The 13556-nt window shown below is 48.4% G+C and overlaps 1 protein-coding gene across 8 annotated transcripts in view; it reads right to left on the bottom strand.

Moving 5' to 3' along the window:
* FXN (frataxin) overlaps window positions 1-7685 on the bottom strand; it is a 75728-nt gene extending 68043 nt beyond the window's left edge. For 6 of the 8 annotated variants that reach the window (XR_010337058.1, XR_010337059.1, XR_010337060.1 and 3 more), the window contains exon 1: window positions 7512-7685. Coding sequence is in view for 4 of the 8 variants with exons in the window: in XM_064361677.1 (XP_064217747.1) it covers window positions 7512-7685 (174 nt within the window). In the remaining 4 variants the exon portion in view is untranslated. The other 2 variants (XM_064361678.1, XM_064361680.1) reach the window with 2 other exon arrangements.
* Between the last annotated feature and the right edge of the window lie 5871 nt (window positions 7686-13556).

The following is a 13556-nucleotide window of genomic DNA, read 5'->3' as shown; positions in this document are numbered from 1 at the left end:
CTGCAGGAGAGAATGTGACCTGTTAATTGTTTTTAGTCCCTAACTGCTGGGCATACAGGCGACAGGGTCTGAGTTGATTACCACCAGCTCTGTTGACCAGCTGGGGAGATGAAGGAAATACTCAGACAAGAGCGAGTGGCGCAGCTGGAGTGGCGCAGCTGGAGTGGCGAGATGCAGGGGACGTGACAGCAGAGGTGATGGAGTGAGGCGGGGGCGGCCTCGGGCCTTGCCAAGGACCCCAGCTGGACGTCATCCTGGGAAGGCACCAAAGGGCTTTAAGAGGTTGGTGATAAGATTTACATTCTCCAAAGGTTACTGGTTGCCATGGAGGGAAGGGGCGAGAGACTGTTAGTTACTGTTCTTGAGCCAGCAGTACCCTTGGCAAACTCAGAAAAGAGAAGGCAGAAGGCACAGGGCTGAGAAGTGAGTGGAGGAGGAAGCGGGCTGGGGGGCAGAGGAAGGGGAGGTGGGGGGCAGAGCGCAGACCTTAGAAACACATGGCTCTGAAGGAAAAGTGAGACTGCAGCCATGATAACCACCGTTAAGCTATTGCACATTCTAGAGTGTTCTCCATCTGCCTGACACTGCTCTCAGCCTTTACATAAATGGACTGTCCTCATTACATCCTGTGACGGATGTACTCTTATTACAGTCCTTATTCTCGATAGTTTTGTGCTAGAAAGTTGCCACAAACACTTAATGAGCAAATTATTTATAGGCGAAATGCAAGGCGAGGTCCTTGTAAGCCACCGGTCACACATTGTTACCAATCGATCAATACATAACCTTATTTCTGTTTAAAGACATCTTATGTAATATATATATAGTTGATCCATTAACATTGATCTTGGCTGGGCATGGTAGCTCGACCCTGTAATCTCAGCACTTTGCGAGGCCAAGGTGGGAGGATTACTTGAGCTCAGGAGTTTGAGATCAGCCTGGGCAACACAGAGAGACTTCATTGCAACTTAAAACATCAAAAACATGAGGCTGGGCATGGTGGCTCACGCCTGTAATCCCAGCACTTTGGGAGGCTGAGGCTGTGGATCACCTGATGTTAGGAGTTCTAGCCTGAACAGCATAGTAAAACTCCATCTCTACTTAAAATGCAAAAATTAGCCGGGCATTATGGCACATGCCTGTAATCCCAGCTACTCAGGAGGCTGAGGCAGGACAATTGCTTGAACCTGGGAGGTGGAGGCTGCAGTGAGCCAAGATCGCACCATTGCACTCCAGCCTGAGTAATAAGTGAAACTCTGTCTATAAAATAAAACAAAATAATAAATAAAATAAAAAAAATTAGCTGGGTGTGGTGGGGTGCACCTGTAGTCCCAGCTACTCAAGAGGCTGAGGTGGGAGGATTGCTTGAGGCAGAGAAGTAGGGGCCATAAGTGAGCTATGCTTACACCATTGCACTTCAGCAGCCTGGGCAACAGAGCCTGTCTCAAACAACAGCAACACATTAATTGATCTCAGGACAACAGCACCTTAACTATGCCTGAACAAAGCTTCTCTAACACATGCATTTTCTCTGTGAGGAACACCACAGTCTCTTCATGCTGAACTTTGCATTGCACTTGCAGACAATTTTAACCTACCAAAAGAAAAAAAAAAAGTACAAAAATGTGAAAAACATGGCACTAGCCAGACTGTGAAAAGGACACTTGTTTGCACTATGACGGCTGATATCAGAAGGCAGGGCAGCACTTTGTTGGACCTTGGCTGGGAACACGCACCCGGAGGAGCTCACATTTTTTTGCTGCTCTGCACACATCTTTGAAACGACCACAAAAGGGCCAGGGGTATTGATTTTGGGGTAACAAATTTTAGCAAGTGCGCAAATTCACAAATACAGAATCTTTTTTTTTTTTTTTTTTTTTTTTTTGAGACGGAGTTTCGCTCGTTACCCAGGCTGGAGTGCAATGGCGCGATCTCGGCTCACCGCAACCTCCACCTCCTGGGTTCAGGCAATTCTCCTGCCTCAGCCTCCTGAGTGGCTGGGATTACAGGCACGCGCCACCATGCCCAGCTAATTTTTTTTGTATTAGTAGAGACAGGGTTTCACCGTGTTGACCAGGATGGTCTTGATCTCTTGACCTTGTGATCCACCCGCCTCGGCCTCCCAAAGACAAATACAGAATCTTAACGAATGAGGATCAACTATAGTTGTGTTTTACAGATGAGGAAACTGAGGCACCAAAGGGTCACTTGCCTACACAGATACAGAGATATCAAGTGGCAGGGCTGGGACCGAACCCAAGCTGTCTGGCCCCAGTGCACAGAGGAAGGAATTGTTTCTCTGGGAATCAGAGCAGTGCTCGAAACATCCAAGGAAAAGTGTCTGAGAATGTCGGGTTCACCTTGGAGAAGTGCCCTTCTCTCCAGGGTCCCGGACGCTTGAACCTTAGTTGTCTTAGCTGATACCTTCACACGGCTGTTTGTTTTGTTTTGTTGTTTGTTTGTTTTGTGTGTGTGTTTTAATTTAACAGAGATTTGATGGTTGTTATTGGTGGGAGGTTTGGTCAAATGTAGGTCAATGTAGGTTACTCATTCACAGCCAGAAACAGAAGTCTTTGACTGTGTTTAATCATAAAAAAGAACCATTGCCAAATACTCCTTGCTTTCTATCTTACCTGCTTTTGCCAATTTAACATTCCTTGGGCAACTGCTAAGTGTAAGGTCTGTTCTCGCCGAGTTTAAAAGGAAAGAAACTGAGGCCAGCACAAGAAGATCTGATGTGAAGGAATTTATTCAGGCTCCCGGGTGAGGTTCTGCGGTCCAACAGGAGGGGCCGGAGAAGTCACGCAGACTCCTCTCAGACGTGGGGTTTTATAGGGAGTGAACGAGTTTGATTGGTTGTGCTCAAGGTGAGTGGGGCCCAGATGGTACAAAATGGCGGGGAGTGGGGCCCAGATGGGACAAAATGGTATCAGGTAGGTCCTGGCGGGGCTTTTTTTTCTGGGCTCCCGCGGTGGGGTGGGGGTGTCCGAGCTCCCGCGAGGGAAGGGAGTGTGTCCGAGCTCCCGGCGACGCAACCAGCCTTACACTACACTAAGCCTTTTGGAATCTCAGTTTCCTCCTCTGAAGGAAGGGATCATGGTACTCACAACACACCTCGTAACTGTGAGCATAAAACAAGAGAACAGAAATACCCCAAATACAGAGCCTGAGGCTGTTCAGGCTCTGAACAAAAGCATGGGGACCTAGGTCAGAGGCAAACTTCAGCTTCTGCCTAAGGGAGGCTCCATTCTGTTCTGCTTGAGGGAGGCAGAGCTCAGAGGTCAAGGTCATAGGATGAGTGTTCTTTTTAAAGCCACCCGGCAGCCACCTCTCCCTCTAACTCCAGGTCACCCACAAGCCCTTGGACTATCATGGTAGGCTTGCCTAGCTTGAGTCTTCAGATGTGTGTGCTCGCTCACACAGTGCTGGCTCATGGGATGCATTTGAGGAAATATTAGATAGTTTCTGGGCCTAAAGTCTCAGGCCTCTGGGTCAGGAACTACCTGACCCAATCATCGCCCACCCCCTGGTAAGGACTGGCCTTGGTGGCCAGCAGGGAGGCCAGTTTTCCTTCCCAGGTGTCCCCTTGTCATCCCCAGCCCTGTCAAACCACAGCACTTGAAGAGTGAATCAGGACTCATGCCTTGCAGGGGAAGGATGAACTGGTACAGATACTTTTGGCATCAAATGAGTAGATTATTGGCTGGCCCTTTGCCCAGCACTTCCATTCTGAGGAATTCACCTGAAAGGAACTTCTGTCCACGCAGAAGAACACTCACAGCAGCACCATCGTAACAAAAGAACACCACAATCAACCAAATGTCACCTAAAGGAGCCTGGATAGAGTGTGATATATTCACCCAAATGGATGCTATCCAGCAGTGAAAACAAACAAATGACAACTGCATACATCAATGCCGATGACGTTCAAAATCAGTATTGAACCGATTTTGTGAACTCGCCCTATAAGGCATAGTCCCGATTCCTTCTTCAACTGCTGTGGTTTGACAGGGCCTGGGGCAACAAGGGGACACCTGGGAAGGAAAGCTGGCCTCCCTGTTGGCCACCCAGGCCAGTCCTTACTAGCCATAGCAGAATTGATACAGCAGAATGCTTTGTATATAAATAATACATAGCTTGAGGGAGATACAGAGAAGGTCAAACTCTAAGAAAAGGAGGGTATGATTAACAGAATTCAGGCTGGCAGATTCCTCCAGGGAGGATGGGGCAGTGATGGGGTGAGCACAAGGGCCTCCTGAGGAACAAACAAATTCTCTCTCTTAACCTGGTATCATGGATACAAGTATTTGTTATTTTCTTAGCTTGGATGCTATAACAAAATACCAGCCACTGGGTGGCTTATAAACAGTAGAAATGCGTTTCTCAGAGTCCTGGAGGGTGGGAAATCCAAGATCAATGCACCAACAGCTCTGGCATCTGGCGAGGGCCATTTTCCAGGTTCATAGATGATGCCTTATCACTGTGTAAGGGTGAACAAGCTCCCCTGGGCTATTTTACAAGGGCACTAATCCCAATCACACGGGCTCCACCCTCAAACCTCATCACCTCCCAAGGGTCCCATCTCCTAATATCACTTTGGTGACAAGGTTTTAACATATGAATGGTGGGGCGACACAAACATTCAGACCATAGCATTTATTATTAGTTTTTAAGCAGTATAAATATTTATGTATCTTTTTGAATGTATAAACTTGTGTAATTGTCTGCAAGGCAATAAAAATGATTTGAAAGTGAGTGAGGGTATAACCTGCTTGTTAGGTCTAAAGTCAAAAGGTCATAGGGTCGCAGGTGTCGGTCTTGTCCCTCTAGGAAAATGGACAGAATTGGATGCCTCAGGAGCTTATTGAGTTATACATGAGGCCGCATGCTATGGTTTGAATGCCTGTCACCTCTGAAACTCATGTTGAAACATAATTCCCAATGTGGCAGTATTGAGAGTCGGGGCCTTTAAGAGGTGAGTGGGTAATGAAGGCTCTTCCCTCACGAATTGATTAGTCCTTTCATAGATTATCCAATAATATTAATCCAATAATTAATCCAAATATTAATCCATTCATAGATTAATGGGTTATCATGGGAGTGGAACTAGTTAGGCTTTATAAGAAAAGGAAAGAGATCTGAGGGAGCACACTCAGCCCCTTACCACGTGATGCCCCGTGCTGCCTCTATGCTCTGCAAGGTCACCACTAGCAAGAAAGGCGCCTTGACCTTGGACTTCTCATCAGCCTCCAGAACAATAAGAAAAAAATTTTTTCTTTATAAATGCCCAGTTTCGGGCATTCTGTTATGAGCAACAGAAAATGGACTAAGACACATCCAGTTATCTCCTCCTCGAAGCTATCTCTAGTATTTAAGGGCAAACGTTAAAGATGCAGCCCCTGTCACATCCCTCCATCAAAAAACATGGGCCGCCTCATGGAATCAGAGTCCTTCCCAGCCTCCGGTGGGTAAGTCTGGGGCTGGGGGCTGTGGAGCTGTGCTCTTAAAAGCCATTTCTGTGGATTTTGGGTTCTGCTGAGTAGCCAGAGCCGAGAAACAACGATCAGGCACTAAATATGCTGTCCTGTGTGGCGGTCAACAGCCCTCATGGTTACTGAGCGCTAGAAATGTGGCTAGTGGGACTGAGGACCTGGATTTTCAACTTTAATTTTAATTATTTGAAGTGATAACAGAGTTATTAGGAGACTTTTTTTCTTTATCTTTTTTTTAAGATGGAGTCCCACTCTGTCGTCCAGGCTGGAGTGCAGTGGTGCGACCTCGGCTCACTGCAACCTCCGCCTCCCGGGTTCAGGCGATTTTCCTGCCTCAGCCTCCCGAGTAGCTGGGATTACAGGCATCGGCCACCACACCCGGCTTACTTTGTATTTTTAGGAGAGAGGGGGTTTCTCCATGTTGGTCAGGCCAGTCTCGGGAACTCCCGACCTCAGGTGATATGCCTGCCTTGGCCTCCCAAAGTTCTGGGATTACAGGCATGAGCCACCGCGCCTGGCTATTAACATGGTTTTTTGTTTGTTTGTTTGTTTGTTTTTTGAGTCAGAGTCTCACTTTGCCAGCCAGGTTGGATCTTGCAGTTAGCGATCTTAGCTCACTGCAACCTCCGCCTCCCGAGATCAAGCAATTCTGTCTCAGCCTCCGGAGCAGCTAGGATTACAGGTGTGTGACACCACGCCCGGCTAACTTTTTTTTATTTTTTTATTTTTAGTAGAGACAGGATTTCACCATGCTGGCCAGGCTAGTCCTGAACTCCTGACTTCAGGTGATCCACCTGCCTAGACCTCCCAAAATGCTGGGATTATGGGCGTGAGCCACCGCGCCCTGCCAGGAAATTCAATTTCTAAGTCCCAACTTTTAAGCACTGGCAACCAATCTCAAAGTTTCTTCAAACACAATGTGGGCCAAATAACACGTGTCAGTAGGAAGTTTAAGCCTAAAGTACAAACTCCGGAGCCCAACACAAATATGGGTTGGACACGGCCTGCCTCCTTCATCTCCCCCAATACATGCGCGCACCAGCCACTCAGAAGGGATCCCTTTCCGCCTTCCTGGCCTTTGCTCAGACCGTTCCCTCCTCGTGGAACACTCTCCAACCATTCCTTGGCATCTTCGAGATCCTCATTAAATACCTTGTCCCCCTCTTGAGGAATCTTCCTCATTCCCCCAGCCATTCTTTGGGCGTCCTCCTTTGAAGTCCTGGCCTACTAGGTCAGTATTTGTTTCCCCAAGGGAAGAAAGGGGAACTAATTTGAAGTGCTGAAGACTTCATATATGTTATTCCCATATAATCCTCACACCAGGACCGCAGCATGGGCGTCACCTTTATCTTCTCCCTACAGAAAACAAAGCCACGCCTCAGAGGTTAGGGGATCCCCCAAGGTCACACAGCTTTGCCGAGTGGGGCAGAATTTGGAAGCCAGGTCGGCTCATTTTCCAAAAGCCAGGGACCCTGCTGCTCTAACTACCCCGCGGCACTGAAAGTTTCATCTTGCTCCATCAAAGTATTTCGTTAAAAAAAAAAATCCGGGCTTGAAAATACGTGCGTGTGCGTCCGTGCGCGCAAACACACACACACCCCCTATATAATATGTAGATACACACATTATGCACCTGTGTATGTATAGACTAGCAGATATCATATATCAATATTACTGAAACAAGTTCTCGCAGAGAAGTGACAAGCATGGAGACGGCCGCGACCCCTCGGAACCCGCCCCCTCCACCAGCCTGCCAGGCCTTCGCCCGTGCGGTGCGTCGCAGTCGCACAGCAGGACAAAACGTCCCTCTCTCCATCAGAAAGCAGAACCAGGAGAACTAGAGAACGGGCTTGCAAGGCCGCCGCCGCCGGGCCCGCAGGGAGCGCGTTCGCCGCCATGGCCCCAGGCACCGGAGCCGGCGCGGGGTGAGCGTCCTAGGAGCGTCCCCGGCGTGCGCGGCGCCTCCCTGCGCATGCGTGCGGCGTGCGGCCCGCGGCGGTGGCCGGCGCGGATACTCACGGCGTGGCGGGGCGCGCGGGCCTCTGCGATTCCGGTGTGCAGGCCGCGGCGGCCGCAGAGCTGGGCCAACTCACCCGGCCGCGGGGCCCGGGTGACAGTCTGGGCCTGGGCCGGGCTGCGGGACGGCGGCCGGAGTAGGAAGCCGGCGGCTGCGCGGCGGCCGAGAGCCCACATGCTGCTCCGGGTCTGCGGCCCGCTCCGCCCTCCAGCGCGGGGGCGCTGCGGCGACCTCTGGTGGCCACGGGCCGCAGGCGCTCTTCTGTGGTTGGATAGACCTCAGGAAGAACTTCCCAGCTTAGCCCTATTCGTGCATTTAACAGAAATGGAGAGCCTGCCTTGTGCAAAGCACGGAGTGCAACCAGGACCCCTGACCCCAGGGAGACTGCAGCCTGGTGATCCGCCGCTTCACAAATTCTAAACAGAAGGGACTTGGGAGCTGCTGTCTTGCTGGGAAGTGGGTGCATGCACGAATTGAAGCTGTTGGCCACCAGTATGGGTTACAGCAGTTGGGCATGTGGGGCCAGGAGACGGATGCCTTGTGTAAATCTCTCTGCCCACTTGCTAGCTGTGTGACCAGTGGGCAAGTTAGTTAACCTCTCTGTGCCTTGTTTATAAAATGCGGTTTATAAAAGTTCCTACTTCATAGGATTGTAGTAAAGATAAAATGAGTTAAGCCATGTAAAGTTTTTTTGGACAGGGCCTGGTTCCTGTTAAGCGCACAATAAATGTTATTGTTAATTGTGTTTATTTATTTATTTGTTGGTTCGAGACAAGATCTCGCTCTGTCACCGAGGCTGGAGTGCAGTGGTGCGGTCCTAGCTCACTGCAACCTCCCCCTCCCTGGCTCAAGCAATCCTCCCATTTCAGCCTCCCAATTAGCTGACACTATACAGGTGTGCGCCACCACACCCAGCTAAATTTTTGTACTTTTTGTAGAAAGGGGATGTCATGTTGCCCAGGGTGGTCTTGAACTTCTGGGCTCAAGCGATCTGCCTGCCTGAGCCACACAAAGTGCTGAGACTACAGGCATGAGCCACCACACCTGGCCTATTGTTAATAGATTTTGAAAGAGAATTTTACTTCTGATACATAGTGCAAAGGGATACAAATTGCAAAAGTTTTCTTCACATTTTATATGCTTTAGAGGATGTCAAATGTGAGCCGAGTGTGGCAGTGCGTGTCTGTAGTCTCAGCTACTCAGGAGGCTGAGGCAGGAGGATCACTTGAACCTGGGAGCTCAAGGCTGCAGTGAGCTATGATTGTGTCTGTGAATAGCCACTGCATTCCAGCCCAACTACGGTAACAAGATACTGTCAAAAAAAAAAAAAGAAAGAAAAAGAAAATGTCAATTGTGTACACGTTTCATGGCAAAGAAGATGGGAAGGTACTAAAGTTCTTCCAAAGCCACTTTGTGAATCCTGAAGAGAGACACATTTACATACTTAGGATGCTAAATGACAGGTGTCAAGAGGAATGTAAACTGACAGGTATGAGTCCTGAGTGGGAGATTATATAGCTAGGAGTAGGGGGAACCAAGGAAGTATTCATGGAAGAAGTGGCATTTGCACAGGGCCTTCAAAAATAGGGTGGAGGAGGTGGGATCTGATTGGTTATCGGAGAGGTGGTCCAGGTCGTTCTGGAAGAGACATCTTTCTGTGTTTAATTCTAGGAAGCTGCTTATTAAGCATTGTTATGTATATGCCAGGCCTGGAGAAATTATTTCCCCCCTGCAGACTATCTGGAGATGCTTTTGATTGTCACAATGGCCAGCTGTGGGGTTGGGGTGTTCTACTGACATCTAGTAGGTAGAGGCCAGCGTTGCTGCTAAATGTCCTATGATGTGCAGGACAGCCCTCCACCCGTGCAGCAAAGCACTATGCAGTCCAAAATACTGCCAAGATGGAGAAGCCCTCCTTGAAGCCATAAAGGGAGAACCCATAAGCATCAAAGGGGAGTGTTTTATTGCCAGCCATGGTCTCGGACTCTGCCACACCAAGTGTGGGGCCCTTGCTCAAATGACCAGAACTGCATCATATACTCAGAGAGAGCTTCATCATTATTATTATTATTATTATTATTATTATTATTATTATTTGAGACAGAGTCTCGCTTTCTTGCCCAGGCTGGAGTGCAGTGGCACGATCTATGCTCACTGCAACCTCCACCTCCTGGGTTCCAGCGATTTTCCTGCCTTAGCCTCCTGAGTAGCTGGGATTACAGGTGCCCACCACCATGCCTGGCTAATTTCTGTATTTTTAGTAGAGACGGGGTTTCACCATGTTGGCCAGGCTAGTCTCGGACTCCTGACCTCAGGTGATCTGCCCACCTCAGCCTCCCAAAATGTTGGGATTACAGGCGGAGCCACTGTGCCCAGTGCTGCTTCATTATTAACTAGCATGCTTAGCAAGTTCTGGCATAGAAAGAGCACTAGCAAATGTCGCTCACCCTCACCCCTGCTCCGTGCAAAGTTGATATCCTTGCCCCATCTTTTTGGCCAAAGAAATAGACCTAGAGTAACAGATCAGAGAAGATGAAGTCTTCACAAGAATTTGTCCTTCTCCAGTTTCTTGGAGGTAGTCAGGAGGAATCAGGAGCACTTAGTAAGAAGCCGAGGCACTGTGGCGTGGGCGAAGATGTTGAGGGACCCTGTGGTACACTGTGCATTTTCCTCTCTTGGTTGCGTTTAGCCCTAAGTAGGCAGATCCTAGAACCTGTCAGGTTATGGGTGGGGGAGGATTTCACCAGAATTCACATGCTCTACTCAAGATATTTTGATAGGATTTATCCTAGGGCAGTGATTCTCAAATGTGGTCCCTGGGCCAGCAGCCTCAGCATCACCTGGAAACTTGTTAGAAATACAAACTCTCAGGTCCTATTCTGAATCATAATCTTATTTATTTATTTATTTATTTATTTATTTATTTATTTATTTATTTATTTTTGAGCTGGAGCCTCTGGTGCCCAGACTGGAGTGCAGTGGCGCGATCTCGGCTCACTGCAACCTCTGCCTCCCGGGTTGAAGCGATTCTCCTGTTTCAGCCTCCCAAGTAGCTGGGACTACAGGCGCATGCCACCACACCCGGCTAATTTTAGTAGAGATGGGGTTTCACTGTGTTAGCCAGGATGCTCTCAATCTCCTGACCTCGTGATCCTCCCACCTTCGTCTCCCAAAGTGCTGGGATTACAAGCGAGAGCCACCACACCTGGCCTGAATCACAATCTCTGGGGTTTTGAGGCCCAGCAATCCGTGGTTTAACAAGACCACCAGGTGATTGTAATGTGCTTTAAAGCTTCAGAAGCACTGCAGTAGCATAGGCCTCGGGCAAAAAGTTAAGCCAGTGTCACCAGGGTGATCATTTTAAATCTAAAAATCTGAACCTAAAATGTGACTCTAACCATAGCCCTCTGCTTTCACCATCATCAAGATAAATCCCAGCTTTCTTAACATGACAGAGGAAGCTTTCTTGCCCACCTTACCTCTCCCAGAGCCCTTACCACTCTCCTCTGTACACGCCTCTCTGCATATTGGGCGGCATCTAGACATCTTTGCTTCTCCAAACCATTTATAGTTCCTAGAACAAACGGTGCTTTTACCCTCTCTGGTTATCCATCATGCTATTCCTTAGTGTTCCATCTCTTTGCCTGGTATGGAAGATTGGATCTTCCAAAGAGGGCCACACCAATATTTGTCCCATATCATATGCTCTTTGGGACTTTGACACTCCTGTTACTCTGGGATGGGATCTGTTCTCCTCGCTTCAAATTCAGGTGGGGGCTATAACTATTTCCACCAATAGGGTAGTGCAGAAGTGATGCTGGTGACTTCCAAGTGTAGGTCATAAAAAGGATGCAGCTTCCTCCTAACTCCCCCTTTTTGTTTGTTTGGGTTTTTGTTTGTTTGAAACAGAGTCTCATTCTGCTGCTCAGGCTGAAGTGCAGTGGTATGGTCATAACTCACAGCAGCCCCCAGCATGCCTAGCTACTTTTCATATTTTTTATAGAGAAGTTTCACCATGTTGCCCAGACTGGTCTTGAACTCCTGGGCTCAAGCAATCCATCTGCCTTGGCCTCCCAAAGTGCTGGAAGTAAAGACTACAGAACTACAGAGCCACTGCGCCCAGCCTATATTTTGTTTTAAATAAAGATGAGAAAATTGGAGCCAGGTGCGGTGGCTTACGCCTGTAATCCCAGCACTTTGGGAGGCTGAGGCGGGCGGATCGCCTGAGGTCAGGAGTTCGAGACCAACCTGATCAATATGGTGAAACCCCGTCTTAAAAAAAAAAAAAGAGAAAATTTAATTTTAATGAGTAGAAAAGCCTTAAAAATGAGTCGGGCATGGTGGCTTATGCCTATAATTTCAGTATTTTGAGAGGCCAAGGCAGGTGGATTATTTGAAGTCAGAAGTTCGAGACCAGCCTGGTCAACATGGTGAACCCCTGTCTCTACTAAAAATACAAAAAAATTAGGGGTAGTGGCACATGCCTGTAATCTCAACTACTTGGGAGGCTAACACAGGAGAATTGCTTGGACCCTGGGGGCAGAGGTTTCAGTGAGCCAAAATCACACGATTGCACTCCAGCCTTCAAGAGTCCAGGTTGCTCTGTCCTGAGTTTGAGCTCTCTAGGAAGGATAACTGGGGAAGAAGATCCTGACTGAGAGGAAGTATCTTGGGGCTGGGCACAGTGGCTCATGCCTATAATCCCAGTACTTTGAGAGACCGAGACAGGTGGATCCCTTGAGGCCAGGAGTTCAAGATCAGCCTGGCCAACATGGTAAAACCCTGTCTCTACTAAGTAAAATGCAAAAATTAGCCAGGTGTGTGGCAAGCACCTGTAATTCCAGCTACTCGGGAGGCTGAGGCTGGAGAATCACTTGAACCCAGGAGGCGGAGATTGCAGTGAGCTGAGATCGCTCCATTGTGGTGCAGCCTGGGCGACAAGAGTGAAACTCTATCTCAAAAAATAAAAACAGAAATAAAGTATCCTGAGAGACATGGGGTGAGCTTTGAGAATGCAGTTGTCCCTTGGAATCTGTGGAGGATGTTTCCTGTGACCTCCCATGGATGCCAAAATCCAGGGATGCTCAGGTCTCTGATATAAGGGTGTGGTAGGTCGAGTGCAATGGCTCATGCCTGTAATCCCAGCATTTTGTGAGGCCGAGGGGAAGGATGACTTGAGGCCAGGAGTTCACTGGGCAATATAGTGATACTCTACCTCTAGCAAAAAATGAAAATAAACTAGTTCAGCGTGGTGGCACCATGCCTGTGGTCCCAGCTACTCTGAAGACTGAGGTGGAAAGATGGCTTGGGCTCAAGAATGTGAGGCTGCAGTGAGGTAAGATCATACCACTGCACTCCAGCAAGACACTGTCTCAAAAAAATAAATAAAATGGTGTGGTGTTTGCATATAACCTACATATATCCTCTTGTATACCTTAAATCATCTCTAGATTACTTATAGTAGCCAATACAGTATAAATGCTGTGTAAATTGTTATCCTGTATTGTTTTTCTATTTGTGTTTTTTGTATTTTTGTTCTTACATTTTTTGTTTTGAGATGGAGTCTTGCTCTGTTGCCAGACTGTTGCCAGACTGGAGTGCGGTGGCCTGATCTCAGCTCACTGCAACCTCGGTCTCCTGGGTTCAAGCGATTTCCCTGCCTCAGCCTCATGAGTAGCTGGGACTACAGGTGCACATCACCACGACCGGCTAATTTTTTGTATTTTAGTAGAGATGGGGTTTCACCATGGCCAGGATGGTCTCGATCTCCTGACTCATGATCCACCCACCTCAGCCTCCCAAAGTGCTGGGATTACAGGTGTGAGCCACCGCCCCCCACTGCTGTTGTATTTTTTATTGGTATTTTTCCCGGAATATTTTTGGCCCTGAGGTTGCAGAAACTGCAAGTATAGAGGGTCCAGTGTCCAGGAGACCCATCTCTAAGGCTCAGGGGAGAGAGGAAGGGAGAGAACCCAGTCCTGGAAGAAAGGAGAGGAGGGCTGGACCATGACAGAAAACTTCCCCATCTGTCCTCCTCCCCTCCTTCC

Source organism: Aotus nancymaae, unplaced genomic scaffold, assembly GCF_030222135.1.
Source record: "Aotus nancymaae isolate 86718 unplaced genomic scaffold, 86718_ANA_hifiasm-v0.15.2.pri h1tg000041l, whole genome shotgun sequence".
In the NCBI taxonomy this organism is placed as follows: domain Eukaryota; kingdom Metazoa; phylum Chordata; class Mammalia; order Primates; family Aotidae; genus Aotus; species Aotus nancymaae.
The sequence above is the reverse complement of the archived record's forward strand: the minus strand, read 5'-3'. Positions and strand labels throughout refer to the sequence as shown.